Source organism: Mucor mucedo, assembly GCF_025094135.1.
Source record: "Mucor mucedo strain NRRL 3635 chromosome Unknown EV154scaffold_72, whole genome shotgun sequence".
NCBI classification, from domain to species: Eukaryota; Fungi; Mucoromycota; class Mucoromycetes; order Mucorales; family Mucoraceae; genus Mucor; species Mucor mucedo.
In genome coordinates, this window is record NW_026252356.1 from 65098 (window position 1) to 87395 (window position 22298).

The 22298-nt window shown below is 36.3% G+C and overlaps 11 protein-coding genes across 11 annotated transcripts; 8 read left to right on the forward strand and 3 right to left on the reverse strand.

Moving 5' to 3' along the window:
- Nucleotides 1-539: 539 nt before the first annotated feature.
- Nucleotides 540-1649, forward strand: EV154DRAFT_467503 (uncharacterized protein; the record flags this gene model as incomplete). Its single annotated transcript, XM_051597768.1, has 1 exon — nucleotides 540-1649. One exon carries the CDS (start codon nucleotides 540-542, stop codon nucleotides 1647-1649), a length of 1110 nt encoding a protein of 369 aa, XP_051455695.1.
- Nucleotides 1650-2002: 353 nt separating this feature from the next.
- Nucleotides 2003-2310, forward strand: EV154DRAFT_565525 (uncharacterized protein; the record flags this gene model as incomplete). The annotated part of the gene is made up of 2 exons (XM_051605906.1): nucleotides 2003-2135; nucleotides 2237-2310. The coding sequence occupies 2 exons, from the start codon at nucleotides 2003-2005 to the stop codon at nucleotides 2308-2310; spliced, it is 207 nt and encodes a 68-aa protein (XP_051455696.1).
- A 3675-nt stretch (nucleotides 2311-5985) lies between these two features.
- Nucleotides 5986-7095, forward strand: EV154DRAFT_467507 (uncharacterized protein; the record flags this gene model as incomplete). The annotated part of the gene is made up of 1 exon (XM_051597769.1): nucleotides 5986-7095. One exon carries the CDS (start codon nucleotides 5986-5988, stop codon nucleotides 7093-7095), a length of 1110 nt encoding a protein of 369 aa, XP_051455697.1.
- A 2070-nt stretch (nucleotides 7096-9165) lies between these two features.
- EV154DRAFT_446447 (ras family-domain-containing protein) lies at nucleotides 9166-10293 on the forward strand. The gene is made up of 7 exons (XM_051597105.1): nucleotides 9166-9274; nucleotides 9335-9393; nucleotides 9456-9615; nucleotides 9680-9791; nucleotides 9847-9931; nucleotides 10001-10079; nucleotides 10138-10293. Exons 1-7 carry the CDS (start codon nucleotides 9208-9210, stop codon nucleotides 10191-10193), a joined length of 618 nt encoding a protein of 205 aa, XP_051455698.1. The 5' UTR covers nucleotides 9166-9207; the 3' UTR covers nucleotides 10194-10293.
- On the forward strand, nucleotides 10294-11572 carry EV154DRAFT_515081 (survival protein sure-like phosphatase/nucleotidase). The gene is made up of 5 exons (XM_051602219.1): nucleotides 10294-10346; nucleotides 10413-10488; nucleotides 10565-10700; nucleotides 10780-11272; nucleotides 11337-11572. The coding sequence occupies exons 1-5, from the start codon at nucleotides 10319-10321 to the stop codon at nucleotides 11429-11431; spliced, it is 828 nt and encodes a 275-aa protein (XP_051455699.1). The 5' UTR covers nucleotides 10294-10318; the 3' UTR covers nucleotides 11432-11572.
- A 5-nt stretch (nucleotides 11573-11577) lies between these two features.
- Nucleotides 11578-12904, forward strand: EV154DRAFT_515085 (uncharacterized protein). Its single transcript, XM_051602220.1, has 3 exons — nucleotides 11578-11675; nucleotides 11759-12054; nucleotides 12126-12904. Exons 2-3 carry the CDS (start codon nucleotides 12052-12054, stop codon nucleotides 12639-12641), a joined length of 519 nt encoding a protein of 172 aa, XP_051455700.1. The 5' UTR covers nucleotides 11578-11675; nucleotides 11759-12051; the 3' UTR covers nucleotides 12642-12904.
- Nucleotides 11580-12069, forward strand: EV154DRAFT_286072 (uncharacterized protein). Its single transcript, XM_051594779.1, has 2 exons — nucleotides 11580-11675; nucleotides 11759-12069. Exons 1-2 carry the CDS (start codon nucleotides 11636-11638, stop codon nucleotides 11938-11940), a joined length of 222 nt encoding a protein of 73 aa, XP_051455701.1. The 5' UTR covers nucleotides 11580-11635; the 3' UTR covers nucleotides 11941-12069.
- An 882-nt stretch (nucleotides 12905-13786) lies between the features above and the next one.
- On the reverse strand, nucleotides 13787-14229 carry EV154DRAFT_553178 (uncharacterized protein; the record flags this gene model as incomplete). Its single annotated transcript, XM_051605111.1, has 1 exon — nucleotides 13787-14229. The coding sequence occupies exon 1, from the start codon at nucleotides 14114-14116 to the stop codon at nucleotides 13787-13789; it is 330 nt and encodes a 109-aa protein (XP_051455702.1). The 5' UTR covers nucleotides 14117-14229.
- Nucleotides 14230-16600: 2371 nt separating this feature from the next.
- Nucleotides 16601-17845, reverse strand: EV154DRAFT_538931 (S-adenosyl-L-methionine-dependent methyltransferase; the record flags this gene model as incomplete). Its single annotated transcript, XM_051604316.1, has 5 exons — nucleotides 16601-17025; nucleotides 17081-17393; nucleotides 17457-17481; nucleotides 17546-17608; nucleotides 17664-17845. 5 exons carry the CDS (start codon nucleotides 17843-17845, stop codon nucleotides 16601-16603), a joined length of 1008 nt encoding a protein of 335 aa, XP_051455703.1.
- A 258-nt stretch (nucleotides 17846-18103) lies between these two features.
- EV154DRAFT_553180 (mitochondrial matrix Mmp37-domain-containing protein) lies at nucleotides 18104-19691 on the forward strand (the record flags this gene model as incomplete). Its single annotated transcript, XM_051605112.1, has 4 exons — nucleotides 18104-18117; nucleotides 18175-18564; nucleotides 18629-18814; nucleotides 18869-19691. Coding segments are annotated over 4 exons (1283 nt in total), but the record flags the coding sequence as incomplete, so codon positions are not given.
- A 260-nt stretch (nucleotides 19692-19951) lies between these two features.
- EV154DRAFT_515101 (uncharacterized protein) lies at nucleotides 19952-21431 on the reverse strand. The gene is made up of 5 exons (XM_051602221.1): nucleotides 21259-21431; nucleotides 21169-21199; nucleotides 20884-21098; nucleotides 20757-20822; nucleotides 19952-20686 (listed from the first exon to the last, which is right to left on the reverse strand). Exons 1-5 carry the CDS (start codon nucleotides 21370-21372, stop codon nucleotides 20420-20422), a joined length of 693 nt encoding a protein of 230 aa, XP_051455705.1. The 5' UTR covers nucleotides 21373-21431; the 3' UTR covers nucleotides 19952-20419.
- Between the last annotated feature and the right edge of the window lie 867 nt (nucleotides 21432-22298).

Below are 22298 nucleotides of genomic sequence, written 5' to 3' on the forward strand. Positions count from 1 at the left end.
ATATGGTAGACTGTATAAATAAAGCAATTGTTCTGTACAAAAAAAGTGTCTTATGATTTTTTTTTTTTTTTAAAAAAATAAAGTCCGTTTGTAGGATGTGATAACTCTTTCCGCGTAATCCGATTCGCTGGTTTCGCATAAAATTACAGAATTAATCATGTCTTAAAAAAGAAATCTCGTTACTAATTGAAAAACAAGGGGGGGGGGCGGGGCGGGTGATTTGTATAGCCTCAATTAACTTGGTGATCACACCATCCACGAGTAGTATGTCTGTATTAAATGCAATCGGGTTAAGGGGATCGGATAAAGCTTCTTATTAAAATTGTGACAGCTCTGGGTTGCTGATAAATTCATACATACTTTATTACAAATTCTATATTTATGATTTCGATTCCCGTCAGATCGATTGGGTTGGATTATTCAGCAAAATTTTGACAGGTAAAAAGTAAAATACATCACTATAAATTAAAAGAAAGCAAATTTTTTTTTTAAATTGCATTATTTCTTTACCTTTTTCCATTATCCTTTTAAAAAATAATATGAGCAACCAAGCCATTTTCTCTCCCATCAAAGTCGGCAACACTTTACTCCAGCACCGTGTTGTTCTCGCTCCCTTGACACGTTTCAGAGCTACAGTGGAAGCCGTACCTACCGATCTTATGGTGGAACATTATAAGCAAAGAGCTACAGAAGGTGGTCTTTTAATTACAGAAGCTACCTTTATCGATCGTCTTGCTGGTGGTTACAAGCAAGCTCCTGGTATCTATACACAAGAACAAATTGAGGCCTGGAAGAAGGTGACCTCCACCGTTCATGAAAAGAAGGGTTCGATCTTTCTCCAATTATGGCACATTGGCCGTGCTGGTTCCAAGTATCTCAACCCTAATGGAGAGCAAATTGTGTCTGCTTCTCCCATTGCCATCGGAGGTAAGACCCTCTTGGGTACCGACTATGAAGAACCTCGTTCTCTCGAGATCGAAGAGATCCATGCCATTGTAGAACAATACCGCCAAGCGGCACTTAATGCGATCGAAGCGGGATTTGACGGTGTTGAAATTCACAGTGCTAACGGTTATCTCCTCGATCAATTCATCAATACCAGCAGCAACAAGCGTACAGATATCTATGGTGGTTCGATTGAAAACCGTACCCGTTTCTCTCTCGAGGTATTGGATGCTGTGGTAGAAGCCATTGGTGCCGAACGTGTGGCCATTCGTTTCTCTCCCGGTGGTGTATTCCAAGACATGCAAGATGAATCTGTGGTTGACACGTGGAGTTATTTAACAACCGAGATTCAAAAGAAGCATGCGGACTTGGCTTATCTTCATTTCATTGAGGCGCGTGCCAATATTCATAGCGATACCGCTGTTTGTGTTGTAGATACCTTGGCCCCTTATCGTCAAATCTGGAAGGGTCCCTTTATTACCGCCAGTGGTTTCTCCAACGCTCCTCAATTAGCCATCGATATTGCTGAAAAGACTGGTGATTTAATTGCCTTTGGTCGTGCTTTTATTGCTAACCCTGATCTTGTTCAACGTCTTCAAAATGGTTGGGAATTGAACAAGTACGATAGAAGTACTTTCTATAACCATGATGCTGTTGGTTATACAGATTATCCTTTCTACTCATCTGCAGAAGAGAAGAACTAAATCATCATACTATTTACATCAAATATATTACCCCCTACCATTCAATTTGTACATTAAAGTAATAAAAAATCATTTTTTTTTAAAAAAAAAAAAAAAAAAAAAAAAAAAAAAAAGCATTCTTTATTATCACATCATAATTCGAACTGGGTGCCACCATCTTTTTGATAGATTTACAGACGACTCTTGGGCTGTTTATACAGGAATCGTTTAAGACAAGCATTATAATAAAGAAACGTTTATTCATGATAAGATATCAAATGAAAAAGTTACCGGCGAAGTATTTGAGGAGGATTACAAAGATAAGAAGAGCAAAAAGAACAAGAAACAGAAAAAAAAAAAAAACTTAAACTCCCATGTATGATGAACTCATGGAACATTATGAGATCGAAACTGGAGCTCATAGCAATGGTGCTGGTAGAAGCGAATCATGTTTAGATACTACCAACAACAATGAAAAGCCGACATCTATTGCGGCTCTGGAAGCCTGTACATATTAAAATTTAAAAGGACAAAGAAGATCACATAGGCGAAATGAAATGAAAGTCTTATGCAGATAGGAAACCGTCGTCTTAAGCTTTTAAAACAAGGCCAGACAATTGAGACAGCCAACATGATTTATGAACAAGAAGTAGAGCTTCTTAAAAGAGGTCCGTTAGAATAATAAACTATTTTTTTTTATTTTCTTCAAATTTTCTAACTATTTTTGACAAATTGTCCCTTTTTTTTGACGCCATGTCCCTGGCGACCTTCTGTTCTTTGGAGCTTTTGTTGGAAGAAACAGTGGGCTCTTGGTCCATAGCGTCACTTTTGGGCTGGGGTGTGTGTCCGTTGTAATCATTGTCATCATAAGCAACATCATCCACATCATCCAAAAGTATGTTATGCAACATGGCGCAAACACGTATCCAACGCATAACGTGGTACAAGGCTTCTTTAACGTTGATCTTGCACCGAAGATTCCTAAGGCTGCCAAATCTTATCTTCAACACCCCAAAGCAGTTCTCGATGCTAACTCTGGTTCTTGCATGCAGGTAGTTAAATGTCTTCATCTCCTTGGTATAACCACCCTTTTCATTGTCTCTGTAAGGGATGATTACATTCTTTTCCAGACTGTAACCAGAGTCACCCAGGAGATACTCCTCACCTTCAAAGTACTTGTCAAGATTTTTTCCCAAGTCAGAACTTCCAAAAACTCGAGAATCGTTTCTACATCCAAGAAAACCGGTTGCAAAAAAAGTGATTCTTCTGTCTGGATCACAAACGGCCATCGTTTGAATGGAGTATCTTTTTTTTTTATCTGTTAAAGAACTCCAAACCTCTGAACTTTGGCTTGTGTTCCAGATGAATCAGGGTGCCGTCAACAAAGCCAAGACAATCTGGAAATCCATTGTTCTTTTCGGTGAGGTCCTTGATTTTTTCTTTTTGCTCCTTGCCAGGCCATTTAATGACATCGCTCTCCATGGACAACATGACATCAAAGAACCTTGTTGTAAAGGCATGAACAGACCCCTCACTGATGCCTGCTAACCTTGCAATTCTTCCAACTGAAGCACCATTTTCATCGCTTCCCCAGACGAGAAAGTACTACCATGAGCTGCTTTCTGACGCTTGTCTGTTAACGTCCTGATTCGGAAATATCATGGTAACGGTTTTTTCAAAGGGATCTTTAAACATTCGCATATCCTGCTTGAATCTAGTCTCATCCAATGAGTCAATAAAGCGCTCCCATATGCCAAGTTTTCTTCTTGTTCCTAGGTATCGATGACTATCCGATGCTTGAAGTTTTAATAAGTTTTGGGTGAAAAAGAACGACAATTACATCATCTTTACAAGATATTTTTATGAAGGGGGGGATTCAAAAAAGTATAAATATAATTGGCTTAGAGAGTTACACCAACATTTTTGCAACTAAGAATATGCTATTTAAATTAATCCGGATAAAGCTACAGCCGCATGGTTTTTTTAAAACAGTAACACAAGAACTCGTTGCCTCCCATAATATTTTGGCCTTTAACTAAAATTGAAACATTTGCAAATAATCCAAACAAGTCACAGGAACTTGGGTAGTTGTCAGTTGTAGCATGTACTGATAATGAAGCATATTTTATAAAAAACAACAAACAATCGATCAGATAAGATATAAAAGTTTAGTTAAGATGATATGGCATGTCAATCAACGTTAACATTTTTCTTGAACTTATGTGTAGACCATCAGATTATTCTAAAAAAATACGTTTAAAAAAAAAATATATACGGAGGTCTTGACATTCTCAATACATCACAAAATTACGGTGAAGGTTAACAACGATTTTGACCGGATCCGTGACGGACAGGAATTTTAAAAATTGACCATCTCCGTATGTTTGACGTTGTATTAGTTTCCCACTCTTATTTAAAAGGTTTTTCCTACAAATTACTCTTTTCTCCCCAATTTTTTTTTATTTAAATATTCTGTAAATAATAAAAATGTCTAGCATACTCTGTTACTAACTTAAGCTTTCCCGTTGTAAAATATTGTGTGAGTGGTATTTTGGCATTTGATACTGTTGCAGCCAATAATAATATGGCTTGTTGTTACACATGATAGGATCTTTCTAATAAATACTCTTCTTTTTTTTTTCTTTTAAATAAATATTCTTGAGTTTTGTCTTCACCTAAATTTGGGATTGATCTTACAATTGATACTAAGTAGTATTTTGTTGTCCATTGTAAATCATACAATCACTACATCTTCTTACATAAACCCGTTGTAAACTCTTTACTCTTTTACATCTAAGAACTATATTCTCTTCTCATCTTTCGCTGTATCATTATCGATTTACATCTATTTGTCTTATCCAAATCAAAGATCTTACGTTGCGACTACGTGCACTTTGGTTGTCCCTAAGGAAAAATTGGCTGTCCCTAAGAAAAGCGTTCTTTTTTAAAATAACATCATAATATTTTTTATTGTTCATACAAATTGTTTTCACTTTAATAAATAAAATACTTTTTTTTTTTTATAAACATACAAATTAAATATAACTGGTCAACAGTATAATGGCGTATTATTCTTTACAAAAGTAATAGGCTTTTAAAGATTCTGGAAAATATAAAAGATAGAATTCTGAACAATTCCATAAAATCAGTCGAATATACAGTTGATAATGGAAATAAATAGACCCTGTCTGTCACGGATATGGTAAAAAAAAAAATAATGAAATAAGGACAGTATCTGTCACGGATACAGTGAAAGTAATGAACTATAGGCAGTATCTGTCACGGATATGTTGAATTAAAAATCCCTATCCTTTACGAATACGGTGAATTTAAAATCCGCGCCCGTCATGGAGACGGTGAGAAATTGACCGCGTTCGTCACGGGGACGGTAAAAAATTGACCGTTTCCGTGATGGGTAGTGTGTGTGTGTGTGGATGATATGACTTTGTTATGAAAGGGATCGGCAAACAAGTGAGACGATTGACTGCTTTTTACATTCATGTTTGCAAAGGTTTTTATTTAACTGTAATCCTTATCTCCTTAGTGCTGGGGTCATATTACAATCAAATACAGACACTGTCAAGCGCATTGTACGAACTATATAATAGTTTCTTTTTTAAGAAAAAAAGCATAAATTTATTATTACTGTGCCTGTATCCAGTTGTGATGGTGCCTTAATAAGAAGGAATACTAAATTACAATGTAATCTAATTGGTTGGAATACAATGCCAAAACACTTGAACTCTTCCCAACAGTTTTCGTCTGGGCGTTCACAGCTCAGGTAAGCTTTTATCTATGAAGAAATGGGCATGTCATTTGATTACAGTTCTGAGTAGTATAACCAATTGTATAAATAAAACAAATGTTCTGTACAATAAAGTGTCTTTTGAGTCGTCTTATGGAATTTTTCTTTTAATAAAGTCCGTTCGTAGGACGTAATAATTCTCTGTATGTAACGCGATACACTGGTTTTGCATGAAAGTACTACAGAATTATTAATGTCTAAAAAATAAATCTTGTTACTAACTGAAAAACAAGGGGGTGGGTGTTTTGTGTAGCCTCAATTAGCTTGGTGATCATGCCATCCACGAGTAGTATTATTGTGTATCGAATGCACACGGGTTAAGGGGATCGGATAAAGCTTTTCATCATGGTTGTGACAGCTCTGGGTTGCTGATAAACCATACGTATTTCATTACAAATTACATATTTATGACTTTGGTTCCCATCAAATCGACTTGGTTGGATTATTCAGCAAATTCTGACAGGTAAAGTAAATACACTATAAAGGGCAAAGTTTTGAATTATTTTTTAATTGCATTATTTCTTTACCTTTTTCCATCACCCTTTAAATAACATGAGCAACCAAGCCATTTTATCTCCCGTCAAAGTTGGCAACACTTTACTTCAGCACCGTGTTGTTCTCGCCCCCTTAACACGTTTCAGAGCCACACTTGAAGCCGTACCTACCGACCTTATGGTGGAATATTATAAGCAAAGAGCTACAGAAGGTGGTCTTCTAATTACAGAAGCTACCTTTATCGATCGTCTTGCCGGTGGTTACAAGCAAGCTCCCGGCATCTATACGCAAGAACAAATTGAGGCCTGGAAGAAGGTGACCTCAACTGTTCATGAAAAGAAGGCTTCGATCTTTCTCCAATTATGGCACATTGGCCGTGCTGGTTTCAAGTATCTCAACCCTAACGGGGAGCAAATTGTGTCTGCTTCTGCCATTGCTATCGGAGGCAAGTCCCTCTTGGGTACCGACAATGAAGAACCTCGTTCTCTCGAGATCGAAGAGATCCATGCCATTGTAGAACAATACCGTCAAGCGGCTCTTAATGCGATTGAAGCGGGATTTGATGGTGTTGAAATTCACAGTGCTAACGGTTATCTCCTCGATCAATTCATCAATACCAGCAGCAACAAGCGTACAGATATCTATGGTGGTTCGATTGAAAACCGTACCCGTTTCTCTCTCGAGGTACTGGATGCTGTGGTAGAAGCCATTGGTGCCGAACGTGTGGCCATTCGTTTCTCTCCCGGTGGTGTACAACAAGACATGCAAGATGAATCTGTGGTTGACACGTGGAGTTATTTAACAACCGAGATTCAAAAGAAGCATGCGGACTTGGCCTATCTTCATTTCATTGAAGCGCGTGCCGATACCAACAGCGATACCGCTGTTTGTGTTGTAGATACCTTGGCCCCTTATCGTCGAATTTGGAAGGGCCCTTTTATTACCGCTAGTGGTTACTCCAACGCTCATCAATTAGCCATTGATATTGCTGAAAAGACTGGTAATTTGATTGCCTTTGGTCGTGCTTTTATTGCTAACCCTGATCTTGTTCAGCGTCTTCAAAATGGCTGGGAGTTGAACAAGTATGATAGAAATACTTTTTATAGCCATGATGCAGTTGGTTATACAGATTATCCTTTCTACTCTTCTGCAGAAGATAAGAAATAAATCATCACACTACCTAAATCAAATATATTACCCCTACCGATTCAATTTATACATTAAAGTAATAAAGAAGTACTTATAAAAAAAAAAAGGGATTCTTTATTATCAAATCTTAATTTGTAAATCTAATTTGACGCTGACTATTTATACCGAAGAAGGGAAAGGAAATGACTTATAATGAGATCAGAAGGCTTATATTTTAATGGGGAGCATTCATTTTTTCCCCACGATCCCTTCAGTTTCTTTTATGTATTCTAGGAACAAGCGAACCTCTGTTTCGCGCGCACAATATTTCATGTAGGCGTCTTAATATGGAGAGGTGTCAAGACTCTTGTACCAAATGGGTGCAGGAACTGAATGAGGCAACGTTCCGGATGTAAGCATGTCTGAAGAAATCAAAAGTAAGTAATGCAATATAATGTCATTATTATATTATTTGCTCACATTTATAGCTATTTAAGAAGAAAAATTAAGAGACAAATGTCTCGAGTACTTCGAACAGGTGCCGCATCTTTCTGATAGATTACAGACGCCTCTTGGGCTGTTTATACAGGAACCATTTAGGACAAGCCTTTTAATCAAGAAACGTTTATTGCAAGTATTCATGATAAGCGATCACTTGAAAACGTTACCGGCGAAGAATCTGAGGAGGATAACGAATATAAAAAGAGTAAAAAGAACAAGAAGCAGAAAAAAAGCAAAACTTCCATGAATGATGAACTCATGAAAAGTTGATGTCTGTTGCGGCTCTGGAAGCCTGTCTTAAAGAAGAGCGCATAGGCGAAATAGAATGAAAGTCTTATGTAGATAGAAAACCGTCACCTTGAGCTTTGAAACAAGGTAAAACAAATATGACGGGAACATGATTTTTGAATAAGAAGTAGAGTTTTTTAAAAGAGGTCCATTAGAATTGTTAATTTTTACTTTTCGCAAATATTCTAACAATTTCTGACAAATTGTCCCCTTTTTTTTTTTGACACCCTGTTAAAAAAATGTCTTCCCGACCTTCACTCGATAATCGTGTCGCCACTGCGGCTAAAGAATTTGTTAGTGTTACTCAAGCGTTGCTTTCTCGTTAGCAGGAGCGTCCTATTAACACTCAGAAAGCTTTTAGATAATACATAATTCAGTCCACTTTGGGAGTTTCGGTAGATGAATTAAAGTCAATGATCTTTTTGATGTCATCATATTGATAGGTCATATCTTTTGTTTGTTCTATAGACTCATCGTCATCAATATAATAGTCGCTTGGAAATATAAAGTTTAAGTAGTCCATGTTAATTTCTACAAGATCTGGTGCCAAAATAAAAAAGGAAAACGTCTAAAAACCTTTTGTCGTATAATCTAAAAAAAAAAAGATAGCCAGTGCATAAACTTTTAAATGATCATGTTTTACTGATATATACTTCTTGTAAGGATAAAGAGTAGAAAAAGGCTTATAGTTCATAAGGGAGGTATTTTTTTATTCAATACAAAAATCTGATAAAGACAATGATGGCTGAAAATGACCCATTGACTGTAAAAATCACTGTCCTAATAAGGCAAAGTGGGGCGCACATGAAAAGAACAATGATAAAAAAAAAAAGGCCTTGGCGATTCTTTTATTGTTTCTGCTTTGATGATCGTACTAAATTATGTAATTTATGATATTTCGGGTCATTAGTGAAAAAACCTTTTGTTAAGAAGAAAGAAAAGGGTCATTGTGTTTGGATGGTTTAAGAAGCAGCTTTTTTTTTTTGTTCTCACATGATGTACTCGGATTGTCAAAACTGCCCTTTGGATATGGGGGGAGATGTGGGAACTGACTTAAAGTTTTTTAGTGACTTTTTGATTGGTTAGATCATCCAACCTTTTTTAGATGAACGTATCCCATTATTTCTTTCCTCTCCCTTCATTTCTATGATTTAGTATGTTTAGAGAGAAATTAGACACTGGAATCAACTGAAAAGAGAGAAAGAGAGAGAGAAAAAGAGAGAAAGAAGGGCTTTCATTTGAAAGAACAAAAACTTTTTTTTTTTGGTGTTACAGTCACATGAATTTTAACTCTACTTTTTTTTTTTTTTTGGAGTTTAAACCTCTTTCTCTATTAACTCTTTTTTTTTTCATCTCGATAAAATGACAAGCACCGAATTCAGTAGTCCCTTAAGAAAGTACAAGCTTGTTTTCCTTGGTGAACAAAGTGGTAATATATATATAACAAGAAAACAAAATATAGACATGAAAGACTGAGTGGCAATAATAGTTGGCAAGACCTCACTTATTACCCGTTTTATGTACGACACCTTTGATAATACATACCAGGTAAATGGAGACTCTAAACGGTTACAATAAAAGAAAGAGACACTCATAAAAAGAGAGAGTAGGCTACAATCGGTATTGATTTCTTGTCGAAAACCATGTATTTGGAAGATAAAACGGTGCGTCTGCAATTGTGGGACACGGCTGGACAGGAACGTTTCCGTAGTTTGATTCCCAGTTACATCCGAGACTCGTCGGTTGCTGTAATTGTCTATGATATATCTAGTAAGGTACCAAGCCCCACCCTGTGAAGTGTGCCTGCACCTATAACTCCTATTTTTTTTTGTAGATCGTCAGTCCTTTATGAATACGTCCAAGTGGATCGATGATGTGAGAGCAGAAAGAGGAGATGATGTGATCATTGTACTTGTTGGCAACAAATCCGACCTGAGTGACAAGAGGTAAGAGGAATAGGTATTGCTGTTGTTATTGAAGGCTAATTATATTATTTTGAAGAGAGGTTACGGTCGAAGATGCCGAGAAGCGATCCAAGGAATTGAATGTGATGTTTATTGAAACCAGTGCTAAAGCAGGACATAATGTAATGCGTATAAAAAATGCTATGTGCATATCATACACATTTCTCTTTTTTACTAAAACCTTCTTATAGGTCAAGTCGTTATTTAGAAAGATTGCTCAGTCATTGCCTGGCATCGATGGTAATGGTCCTAACGATCACAGGGATCAAAGTAAGTAGTACTTTTTAATGAATACACATGATCCACTCATCCTGATTTATTTTCATAGTGCAAAAGATAAATCTTAATACCACCGAGACAGAAGCAAGTTCATGTGCATGTTAAAAAAAAAAAATTACTTATCTTTAATCTACCGTTAATCTTTTTTTTTTCTGGGCTTATCAATAAAGTAACCTAATAAATCCCGCCTTTTTTTTTCTTTTGACACTCCCTTTCTATTAAACATTTAGATGAAGGTTTTAATTTCAAATGATGATGGTACGACAACAACATTCTTCATAATATAAACAAACAAATAACACTGTGACGTGCGGGGGAACACAGGGCCTCCCAGTTTGGAAGAATCCCCTTTTATTTTACCTTTTATTCAGCATTTGGAGAATCTCGGCTGGGATGTCAAGTAAAAAGCTCTTTTCATAACCCACAGAACCGTAGTTTGTTCACACACACACACATACCTTTCTTCTAAAAATTAGAGTATGTCTTCCCGACAGCCAAAAGTCATGGATTGCAAAGTCCTTCATGATCAAGCAAGAGATTCATGTGCGATATTACAATCGAGTGACAGGCGAAATAAGTGATGAGCAACACCATGACAACGATTTTGTGTTGGCAAGTATCACACTATAATTTTTTTTTGTATCGTGAGATACTTTATTAACAAAAACTACAAAAAAAAAAAAAAAAATAGCTGAGTGGAACACCAGCTACATGTGTCAATATTGCACTGAATCATTTGTACAAGGACGAGGTATTTGATATGGTCATTGGTGGACCAAATTACGGACGAAACATTTCGACGATTTTCACGTTAGCGTCAGGTACAGTGGGAGCTGCCATGGAAGGCGTTTTAAACAAGTGCAAAGCGATTTCGGTGTCGTTTTGTTTCTGTAACCGACGAGTGGAATGTATTCAGAATTGTTGTGAAACGGCATCTGATATTATCCAGCACGTATACAAGTACCCATGGCCTCAGAATGGGATGTATAATGTGAATATTCCCATGCTGGACTCTAAATGTCCTATCCATATCACCAAATTTCATCAGGCCAGTTATGGATCGTTATTTGAGAAGGTGGAAGGAGAAAAATTCAAGTTTGCGCCTGATTTCACGGCGATTAATGCGGATCGAGATGGTTTGCCTGGGACGGATAAATGGGCCTTAATGAATGGATGCGTATCAGGTATATTAGTATTGTAAATCATGGGGGGGTATGATCTTTTCGTTGCTAACATTTTAATTGTTAGTGACTCCTATGGTGGCTTCTTTTCAAACAGATGCCTCTGCTTACAATATCGATTACAATTTTGAGTCAATCAATTCAAAATATGCCTCCCATTAGAAAAAAGCTACTTTTTAGACACAAATGTTTCTCCCACACACACACACACATTTCAGATTTCTTTTTTGACGCAGATTCAATTGGTCGAGAAAAAATAAACCATTTTTTTTTCTTTAGACCCAAAACAACCACATTCTAAACTTTTTTTTTTTTTTTTTTTTTTCTTTTTTTACCTTTTTTTCGTTTGGAAAAATATATTGAATAATGGTTTACGTGGGAAGATCTTGCTTCAAGTGTGGAAAGAGTAATACGATCGCAACCATTTCTTTTTTTTAAAAAAAAAAAAATAGTTTAGAACAGGAAGAGCTAAACTTGACTTCTTTTTAGGTGGCCATTATGCCGTTGCTTGTGAAGAACCAGAAAGACTTTGCTATAACTGTAAGCAACCCGGTCATGTCTCGAGTGAATGTACCGCTGAAAAGGTCATTGAAGCCAAGACTTGTTTTGTTTGCGGTCAAGGTAATACCACTTTACCACTTTATATATATACATATATTACACTGTGTTAAAACACAATCGTAGAGGGACATTTGATTGCCCAATGTCCTGACCGCGAAACCGCTTCTTCTCCCACTACTTCTGGTCAAGGTGGTAAAGGACGTTGCTTCAATTGTCAGCAGATGGTAAGGATAAAGAAACACGTCCCCCTCTCCCCGATGAGGTGCCGATCGCTTACAAAAAGATGTTTGTGTAGGGTCATTTAGCTAGAAACTGTCCCAATGAAGCACAACCACGATCGGTAGAGATTCTCACTGATGGCGAGACATCAACAGCCATAGCCCCTCAACGCGACAGCAGCACGAGTTTCCGTGGTGGTAGAGGAGGAAGAGGTAGAGGAGGCAGAGGAGGTAGAGGTAGAGGAGGATCCAGTCATGCGGGTACACGTTATGAACCCGTTGTCTGTGAAAACTGTGGTATTATCAATCATTATGCCAAAGATTGTCAAGCAAGAGATATTACATGCTACAACTGTAATAAGCATGGACATATTGCGCGTGATTGTCCTCTTGCAGTGACGGGGGATGTCTCCCATGGTACGACAGAAAGAGCTGTCAAGACGTGCTATGAGTGTGGTAATCCTGGTCATATTGCTCGTTATTGTCTTGTTGCCAAGAGAGAGAATGATACATCGGATGAAGAAGAAGAAGTAGAGTCGGATGAGGAAGATGATTCTTCTGCATTATTGTCTGAATCAGAATCTGACGCTTAAATAATAAAAAATTCTCCCCCATCCTCCCGACATCGGAATTGAACGAGCATGTTATGAAAGTTTTGGTAAACCCATTTTCCTTGGTGGCGTCCATGTTTATTGGCATACGAGATTTTTTTCTTTAGACGTGAGAGTAGCTCTAAAGTATTTCAAAAGTTCAGTTGCTTTTGGACTGCCCTCATAGGACGCATTTCTTATGCTAAAAATTCCAGCTTTGCATTTAAAAAAATAAATTCTTAGTACTTCATGTTCTTATCTACTAACATACAGCATGTACTCGCGTTAAAAAAAATGACATTCATATAAATATCGTATTATCGTAAAAACATTACTCAACATAACTAAATAATATCTGCATAATTTCCCGTGTGCCTACAGTTATAGTGTCACATCCTTTAGATTTCGCTTTTATGTGTAAACATATTTTTATCACTTGTATAAAAGATATTGTAGTTATTTCGAACCTGCTTTATCACTATACGTAGAGAAATTATACTGATGTATGCAAATACAGTTATGCCATCCTAGAAATTGTTTACACATGAGATCTCGTTTTAGGTCTATTTCATCTTTTTGATTCGTATCTAAACCTACGTTGTATGGTCTCAATTTGCTACTTCATAAAATGGTTTCGTCACAATTGGTTTGTATTGCTAATCACCGATAAACAATCTGCAATAGTGTAGAAATCCATACATGCATCCTAAAACGTTTATTTTATAAAGTTAATCAATCGTTATATAAGAGGTGGCAAGTATCCAAGTAATTACCGTGACATACTAATTCTAATGTATAACTACAGGTAAAAAAAGAAAAGGGAAACCGGTGAGAAATATAAAGAAGTAGAGTAGTAGATAATTCCGGCTAACACCAAAATGCTATTACAATCACAAAGTACAGAATTTTACGACGGCATCAAATCTTGCTTGTTAATCAAAACCGTAACAGTTACATCAACTGGATTATGCCATGCTAATATTAGCTCAGTATTTTATAAGGATCAGGATTATACAAATTTTAATAAATCATATAAACAATAACAATGTATACAATACACAGCAATATTGGCCCAGCTAATAACCATATAAATACTAACAACATGTGCAATGCTTTCGTCTTTATTATGTAAAAAAAAAAAAAAGAGGCTACCAAGATGCATCTACAAACACCAAAATTCCGCGATTGGAATCAAAGGCATTATCACCCATGAAATTAATAGCAAGCTCCATACTTTCATTGCTATTGATGACCACATTGTTGTGATGCGTATCGGTTCCACGCGGATACGAATATCGGTTCCATATATCACTGCCAGTTTCATTAAATATCCTCTGACTCAGGTCCTTGAATGTAGCATACCGTTTTAAGGGAAATACATGCTGTTTGTAATTACCCGAGGTCTCAGGTAGATAGCTAATGCACCAATATACCAAAGTTTGGGCTGATTGTGGGTCAGTAGGCCGTATAATTTTCATTTTTGTTATGATTTTTTATTTGTTCGTGAGAGAAAAGAGAGATAAAAACGAAAAGCATTAAGGAATCATTAATAAACGATGATGATTGAAAAAATCAGGTTCCATTCAAGTCTAAACGAATCGATTTATATTACAAATATCTATTATTTTATTGATTTATACAATTTTTTATATTTTTGTTTTTTTATAACAAGATCGCAATTAATAACCATCTTTCTATCACACAAAACACAAGACATTTACATAAAGACAAACATTAGAAAAGACAGTGTGGTTTTTATTATAATAATAAAAAAAAAATGGAGACTCGCTAGCCAGTTTCGATAAAGAAAACTGCCCAAGTGCAACTGCGAGGAAGTCAGTCTCCGTGTGCACTCACCCACTTTTTATTAGTTTTGATGGCTCTCAAAAAGGACTCCCGTGCATCACCACAAGGAGGTCAAAACACCATGTTCTTAATCTATGAACGTTCTACCCTTTGGGGGTTCACTTATTCATGAACCAATTCCGACTTACACGACGAGGGACCAATTTCTTCCAAACTCAGGAGTGCACAACCGGCAAGTAGAATATTGCTTTCGAATCACCAAAAGACAACTCCTACTCTTAAGCTAGGGCACCTGAAATATGCTCCAAACGGTAAAAGTGAAGTTGAATTCACCTTCAGTAGCTTGTTAAATAATTTCCCCCAGACCGTTCTCTATATATACCGAGTGGGGAAGGTGACGTTACCCAGAAACTAATCATAATCGTCCAGTATCCCAGCAAAAAAAAGCCACGAAACCTGGCATCTTGGGAATCATCCAAAAGCACCCAGTAAAGAAATGCCTAGACAACAATCACCCCAAATTGGCACACGATAACGAAATACCTTGACGAAGCAACTATCCTGGAGCGCAAGTGGTGCCGTGTGACTTCAAGTACAAACACCAAGGACTCACCCTCAATGAAGACTTTTGGCACGAAGAAGAAAGAAAGAAAAACAGAAAAAAACGCCCACAATTTTTTTTAAATCACTTTGTAAACAAACAGTTTGACGTCACCTGTTTGTGCGTAGTAATCATGCATATATATATTTATAATTAGGACATACACCCCAAAAATACCCGAGTACAAAAAACAGATTATGTAAAATCGCTTGCATTGAGAATAACAGAAAAGAGTTATGCCTAGACTCAGATCCCAAAAATTGTATGGCTGTTTTGATAAAGAGAAAAAACTAGAACAAGTAATAAATGCTTGACTGTGTGTGTTCTATAAGTGATGATGAGATAGTTACACTTGAGGTCTGAGAGAGAGAGAGAGGATCGATTAGGAAAAGACGTCAAACGCGACAAACAACCGCTTGTCGCAAAAAAAAAAAAAAAAAAAAAAAAAAAAAAAAAAAAAAAATCTCCCATTAACACCGGTTGACATCAAACTGTGCAATAGTATAAGGGTTAACATAAAGCTCTGGATAATTATAAAGAGTAAACCAGACATGACAGCCGAAGAAAAAAATCACATGCTGATGATATTTTAAGGCCAGTCTTCGATGTTATGGAACAGTGAAAGGCGCGATTATCTAAAACAGTTCGGAAGGACAGATTCATTGAATTGAAGCCGATCCAAAGTACAGTTGATCATCTTTTTGAATTGTATGGCATGCTAGCTATTCTTTTAGACATTGCTGAAGGTAAGTTACCGTATAGTTCAACATTTATCTTGTACCAACACGCAAAAAATAGAAAACAAGATTTAAAAACTGAATTTATTGAAGTTGCCAGTTAATCTAATCAGTTATTTCGTTTCTTTGTTACTTATACTATATCCTTAATGAATGTATAGGTTCGACTTGAATGTTCCAATAGCATCATTGACAAATTACGTGAAAAACTTGGTCAATTTAACACACTCATCAAGCGTCCGATATAAAAATCATTATATATTTTTTTTTCAACTGGAAAAATGTACACTCAATATAAGCCTATAGTTTCGTCCTCCTGTTATCAGAGCAATGCGCTATTGCTGAAAAGTAGTCACTTTAAGCATGAAAGACATTGAAAAAGCAGTAAGTAAGCCCTATGTTCAAAATGTCTCGTAGGCTCAATAAGTACAATTGGTCAGCCTTGCCCCTTATTTTGGATACACAATACAAAGCCTTGAGTATGGATGATCTGGTAGTATTCACACAAGCGGTTGGCATGAGAGACAGGAGCAATGAGATAGAAATCTACATGAAAACAAGCTTGTCAAAAAAGTAACGTCTGGAAAACGTTTATAAAATGAGAATTAATTTTTATAATATTTATGCACTTCATGTATCCTATGACGTTTAGAAAAAGTGAAGATGATATGGCACGTCAATGGACGCAAACATGCTCTGTCATTAGCAAAGATCCTTTAAATAAACAAAACTCTTTTCTAAAAACATGCAACACACTTTGCTTTTTTTAATAAAAGCGCGACAGTTTAACTTTTGGCAAAAGGTGTGTATTAAAAGAGTTAAAATATGGTGGTGTGTACTACATCAAAATCATCCACATCATCAAACTGAATCACAGGACCAATGTAACCTCTTTTCTGTGCCACCACGGAATACCAAGACATGTAAGTATTATATTCATTTACTTCATCCTTCATGGCTTCCAGCGTCCGATCCAATTCATCTTCGGCTATTAACTTTTGAGTGATCCATTCTCTCTGCAGACTCTTGACGATACGTTCCCAATATTCTAATAAGAGGGAGCCGATGGCTCCACCATATAATCCCACAGGAGTATGCGTATGATAGATCTGCATGCCCATCAATTGGCTTAGATTGGCAATCCTGTTGGGCCATGGATTATTGGGTTTAATGGATGAGGGTATATGATTGGTTGTATATGCAGTGGGTGATTCAGGAGGTTGTTGTAATGTTGTTTGAATGACTGTGGTGTATATATTAGTTATCTAAAAAGATGTAGAGAAGTAAGAGTCACCTACGTTGTGTCAAGGTGTTCATGGAGGGTCCTGCATCGAAAAGGTTGTCATAGGCTTCTACACATTCGATATAAGCACCTTTTTTCATGATCCTGACTAATTCCTTTAAGACGTCGTCCCACATCTTATCGGGTAAAGTATCAATCATGGATCGAATAAAGATGTAATCAAATGTATCGTCTTCATAAGGTAAAGGAAGTTCAATGAGGTCTATACGTTGATAAAATATATTTCGAGAGGATGGGCTGTTGGGTAACACATTCTTATCAATATCCACTCCTGTAAAATAGGAGATGGGAAATCGGGAAGCCATATCCTAGTAAATTTTTTTTCTTTCCTGTTAATACAAGAAACTTATCCTTTTTCCCCCAATACATACAGAGGTCCAGAATCCTGCACCACAGCTAGAAGAAGAAAAAAGAAGATGATTAAACATAGTGCGTATCTATGAAGGAAGAAGAAAATTACCCAATATCTAATACTTCACTCCCGCCTGCTTGTAATAATCTTTGAATTGGAGCCTTAAAATCTCTAACAAAAAAAATCAATATCTGTTATCCCCCAGAATGGAAAAAAAAAGAATTACCCCTCAAATGCTAATTTTAAAGCACTGTGTCTGACCCAATCCCTTTCGATATCATCCACTGTGTTCGGAATTCGATGCCTCGTATTTAACTTTGGGTCCTTTAAAGACGTTCGCCATTTTAATTTCAAAAAGTTTGCAAACGTCCCTCCATTGACTTCAGCATTACTACTATTCACCATCATGAAGGAAAGTAGGGAGCGAAAAAAAGGGTAAAAAAGAAAAAAGAGAGGGTAAAATACGTTTTTCTGTGTAACCAATTATATAAAAGAGCTTTTTGTTCCTGCTCTCTCTGAGAAAGAAAAAAAGCTGGGGTAATCTGCCAATCATGTGTCTTTAACGAGTAATTAAAAAGGTGACGTTGCTTTTTAGTAGCTTATAAGATTGCACCTCGGTATTTTTTTATCCTTTTTTTTTCTTTCTTCTTTTGTTATTTTAAAAAATGATGATGTTAAAGGTACAAACTAGACTTGAAATAAAAATGATAGTAAAAACTGAAAAAGTGAGCCTATAGAATTCACTTACATTGAAGACTGTTTGGACGTGTCGTACGGTGGTTGCCAGTAGCCGTTCGATGTCCTCCTTGGAAAGCAACCATTATACGAACAATACGGATTTACCACTTCCTCCTTCCATGCAAAAAAAGACAGCACAAGAAACAAAGACCATCAAGAAGGAGTTATTCTCGGATGAGACCAGAACCAGACTTGAACGTCTTCGCCAACACCGTTTTCATCCTTCCAATATTCCGGATTCTCCTGATTTTGGTACCAATCAACACATGAATATTAACGAGGAATTAAAATTACAATTAAAAAACGTCGTTTCACAATTTAATGCACCCGTAAGATATGCTGTTGCATACGGAAGCGGCGTCTTTCACCAATCTGGCTACGATGAAAAGGTAACATATTCTTTTCTTTTTGCATTTATGCATCCCATCACATGATATCTTATTCGTTATGCAGAAAAAACCAATGGTCGACTTTATCTTTGGTGTAAGTCATCCAGGTCATTGGCACGCTTTAAACATCCAACAAAACCCTCATCATTATTCAAGTGTCCGTTGGCTGGGTTCCGGCGCCGTCACTTTATTACAAGAAAAGATAGGTGCTGGCGTCTACTTTAACCCTTATGTGCAAGTCAATGGCATGGTACAGTAAAACCTTATAATATCTGGACCTTTTACTAAAAACAAAACAAAAAAGAACATTAAATACGGTGTGGTATCCATAGAGAAACTATGCAAAGATTTGATCGACTGGGAAACGCTTTATTTGGCAGGCCGTATGCATAAACCAGTAAAGATTCTTCGTGATGATTCTCGGGTGCGTTTAGCCAACCAAGTGAATTTGACCGAAGCAGTACGAGTAGCCCTTTTGACTTTACCCGAAAAATTTTCAGAGAAAGAACTTTATGATCGTATTGCTGGTATCAGTTACAAGGGTGATTTCCGCATGATTATTGGCGAGAACCCCAATAAAGTCCAGAATATTGTGAACACACAGATGGAGAATTTCCATCGACTTTATTATGGCTTATTGGATGATTTGCCTAATGTCACCACATTAAACGGAGGACAACTTCAGCAGAGTGATAACCCTAGATACCGCGGTTTGATGGTCAAGAAGTTACCCAAGACATTATATGATAAAGTCATTCGACAACATCGCAATTATGCTTGTAGTCATCAGATAGACATTCCCCAGGATATGACGGCCGTTTATGAACAAGTGGCTCAGTCCGAGGCCTTGCGGAATTACATTGATGATAGTCTCACCGAGATTATTGCGGGTACCGCCATCACCCAAAGTATCAAAGGCATATTCACTGCCGGTACTTTGAAAACCGGTCGATATGCTGGGGCTAAATTAAGTAAATGGTGGGCTGCTAAAAAGTAAATATCATACCCCCCCCTTTTCATCTAATAGACCTTGCACACATAACACTCAAAAAAATAATAAAAATGTCATAATATAAAAAAAAAAACCTTAATTATAAAAATAAGCTAAAATAAAAAAAACTTTTTTTAAGATACCGCGTATGTCTTCATTGTGGCAAAGAAGAGGTTTTTTTTTTTTTTTTTTTTTTTTTTTTTTCATGAAACATGTGTAGAAATAGTGTCTAGACTATATGTGGGAGGTGCCCAGACTTTTCAATATTTGTCGAACCATTTTTAACGGCTTTGTATGTTTTTTTTCATGCTAACTTCCGTACGTGATGAGTTTCAAAAAAAAAAAAAAATTCAGGCTTATGTCATTTGATCTTTAGCCTGACATGGACAAACTTGTTCACCAAACATAAACATTTCAGTCGTAAAAAGTAGCACGCTAAAAAAATGTTCCCGTAAAAAAAAAAAAAAAAAAATGGAGCGCCATGATACTTGAAATAAACTAATAATGGTCTATTTAAAAAAAGGCATGACTTGGCAAAAAGTCAAAGTAATAAAAGAAACAACAATTTAAGCAACAACAAAAACAAAAAAAGCGCGTACATAAATATGCCACCTAGAAAAATGAGTAGATTGGAATCATATTGCTTCCCTTTTTTTCTGCTATTTCATTGCATTTGATAATAAAAGTTTAGCGTCAATAGATTCTGGAAATTTGGCCCATGAAAACATCCCACAGTTCGAGTCAATAAGGAAAATATTGTTCATTTTTTTAATTGATTTGAAATTACGGTTCTACTTTGGGAAGAAAATTAAGTGTGAGAGGGTATATAAATGTATATTTTGGTAAAAAAAAAGAAAGTGTATGTTATTCGTCAAAGAACTCTTCGATTACACCATTCCTAGCAATTTTGATTACAGGCGAATTTGTTTCGGTCACAGGTCGTTGTGGATCCGACAATCGCGATATTTTTAAAAGTTCTAATAAATCCTGATTTTCCTGCTTTAATTGTGCTATTTCTTGATCATGCATATCCGTGCTTTCGTCTCGATAAACTTCACGTAATGTCTTTGATAATTGTCGAAGCTGTGTTTGAAGCATGGTATTCTCCATAAATAAAGCTGTTGTAGTTCCCTATCCAAGAGAGAGAAAAAAAAACGTTTACTATCTCCTTCATTTCAACATCAGTCTTTATGGATTGTACCTTTTCTGCGTTTAACAATGCCTCGTATTCTCTCCTGAGCCTTAATTGTCCTTCCGTTGCAGCATTCTAAGATAGAAGACAAGTTAATTATCAGCGTTACAAAAAAAAAGGGGGGGGGATACTTTACTGCATGTGTTCGAAGTTTACTAGCCACTGCTTCAAGGCCTGACTCATATTCTTTAACAAGACCACGTAAATCGTTGCATTCTTTTTCTAATTCTCGGTTGGCCGTGAGAGTGGCTTGTTGATGTTGCAATGCAGTTTCTAATCGAGTCTTTAAAGAGTCGACTACTTCATCTCGTTGTTCGGGTAGCAATGGGTCAGGAATGGATACATGGTGTCCTATATACATATAAAATGAGTGTCTGCTAAACATGTGTGTTATAATTTCGCTTATGGGTTTGATATTTACCATCGTCTGAATACTTGATGGCAGCTTTTTGCTTTTTACGTTATACCATTAACTTTTTTGAGGTGGGTCGGTGAAATATGAAAAGCTTACCTTTAATTCGGACAATTGGTTTGTTAAGCCAGATGCTAGGTCTTGGTTACTTTGTTGTTGAGACGCTAGTTCTGTTGTAAGCTTGTATATTTTCTGTATGATTTCGTCTTCCATTTTAAATTGACTAGGGAGAAAAGCGATAGAACACACATACACTCCTTCCCCAGCTGTGCCCAAAAAAAAAAAAAAAAAAAAAAAAAAAGGAGTTTCAAATAGGGCGGGCAGTGTGGCAAAAAACTCGATTTCCCTAAACTGATTTGATAAAAAGTGATATTCCATAATTTTCATGTCAAAGTAAAGTCTCTGAATATTTATTTTCTACTAAGATAATTTTATACCCAAAATGCGTAAAAAAATTAGGCGCATCTTTTGCTATATTGACTAAATAAATTCAATATATATAAAAAAAACTTTGTCTAACAAAAACTGGTTTTTTAATTATGCGTTGCATCTAACTTTTCTAATAATGAAATTGCTCTAAAAATAACACCAGTGTAAAAAGCATTAAATTTGGGCTATAGTTATATAAGAACACGTTTCACCAAACCTACAGGAAGGGTATTCAAAAGGTTCATTTGTAAAATTAGGGTTTTTCCTCGAGGTACACTCTTTGTGTTTTGGTCGATTTTAGGCCTTTTGAAAAAAATCTTAAAATCAAAATCCAATGATCCAATATGATATTTTAGATAATTCTGAGCATTTTTTTGGCTTGAAAGGATGTACGGAAACGACATTTTACTATATGCAAAATCCAATTCAAAACAGGGTGTTAGGCAAAGAAAAGGACCAAGAAAGAATAAGAGATCATTATTAGGTATAGCATCTATTGTTTTTTCAATAACGGGAACATGCAATCATGTTAGCGGCATTTTTCTTATTAGAATACAGCATAGTCAAAGTCTTAAATTTGACGATTTCACCTTGGATGAATTTGATTGTCATTAATTTGATGCTTAGTTGTATGAATAAAAGATATTGTGGCCAAATGCAATGTTTTGTTATGGTGCTTCCCATTTTTGCTGGCACAAAAGCATGAATCC

Coding starts and splice junctions, on each gene's coding strand:
- EV154DRAFT_446447 (XM_051597105.1), top strand. CDS start 9,208: ATGACAAGCACCGAATTCAGTAGTCCCTTAAGAAAGTACAAGCTTGTT. Junction 9,394..9,455: donor CCTTTGATAATACATACCAG/GTAAATGGAGAC, acceptor AAGAGAGAGTAG/GCTACAATCGGTATTGATTT. Junction 9,932..10,000: donor GTGCTAAAGCAGGACATAAT/GTAATGCGTATA, acceptor ACCTTCTTATAG/GTCAAGTCGTTATTTAGAAA.
- EV154DRAFT_515081 (XM_051602219.1), top strand. CDS start 10,319: ATGAAGGTTTTAATTTCAAATGATGATG. Junction 10,347..10,412: donor TTTAATTTCAAATGATGATG/GTACGACAACAA, acceptor GGGGGAACACAG/GGCCTCCCAGTTTGGAAGAA. Junction 10,701..10,779: donor ATGACAACGATTTTGTGTTG/GCAAGTATCACA, acceptor AAAAAAAAATAG/CTGAGTGGAACACCAGCTAC.
- EV154DRAFT_286072 (XM_051594779.1), top strand. CDS start 11,636: ATGGTTTACGTGGGAAGATCTTGCTTCAAGTGTGGAAAGA. Junction 11,676..11,758: donor TTGCTTCAAGTGTGGAAAGA/GTAATACGATCG, acceptor ACTTCTTTTTAG/GTGGCCATTATGCCGTTGCT.
- EV154DRAFT_515101 (XM_051602221.1), bottom strand. CDS start 21,372: ATGGAAGACGAAATCATACAGAAAATATACAAGCTTACAACAGAACTA. Junction 21,200..21,258: donor ACCAATTGTCCGAATTAAAG/GTAAGCTTTTCA, acceptor TAACGTAAAAAG/CAAAAAGCTGCCATCAAGTA. Junction 21,099..21,168: donor CATCAAGTATTCAGACGATG/GTAAATATCAAA, acceptor ATATGTATATAG/GACACCATGTATCCATTCCT.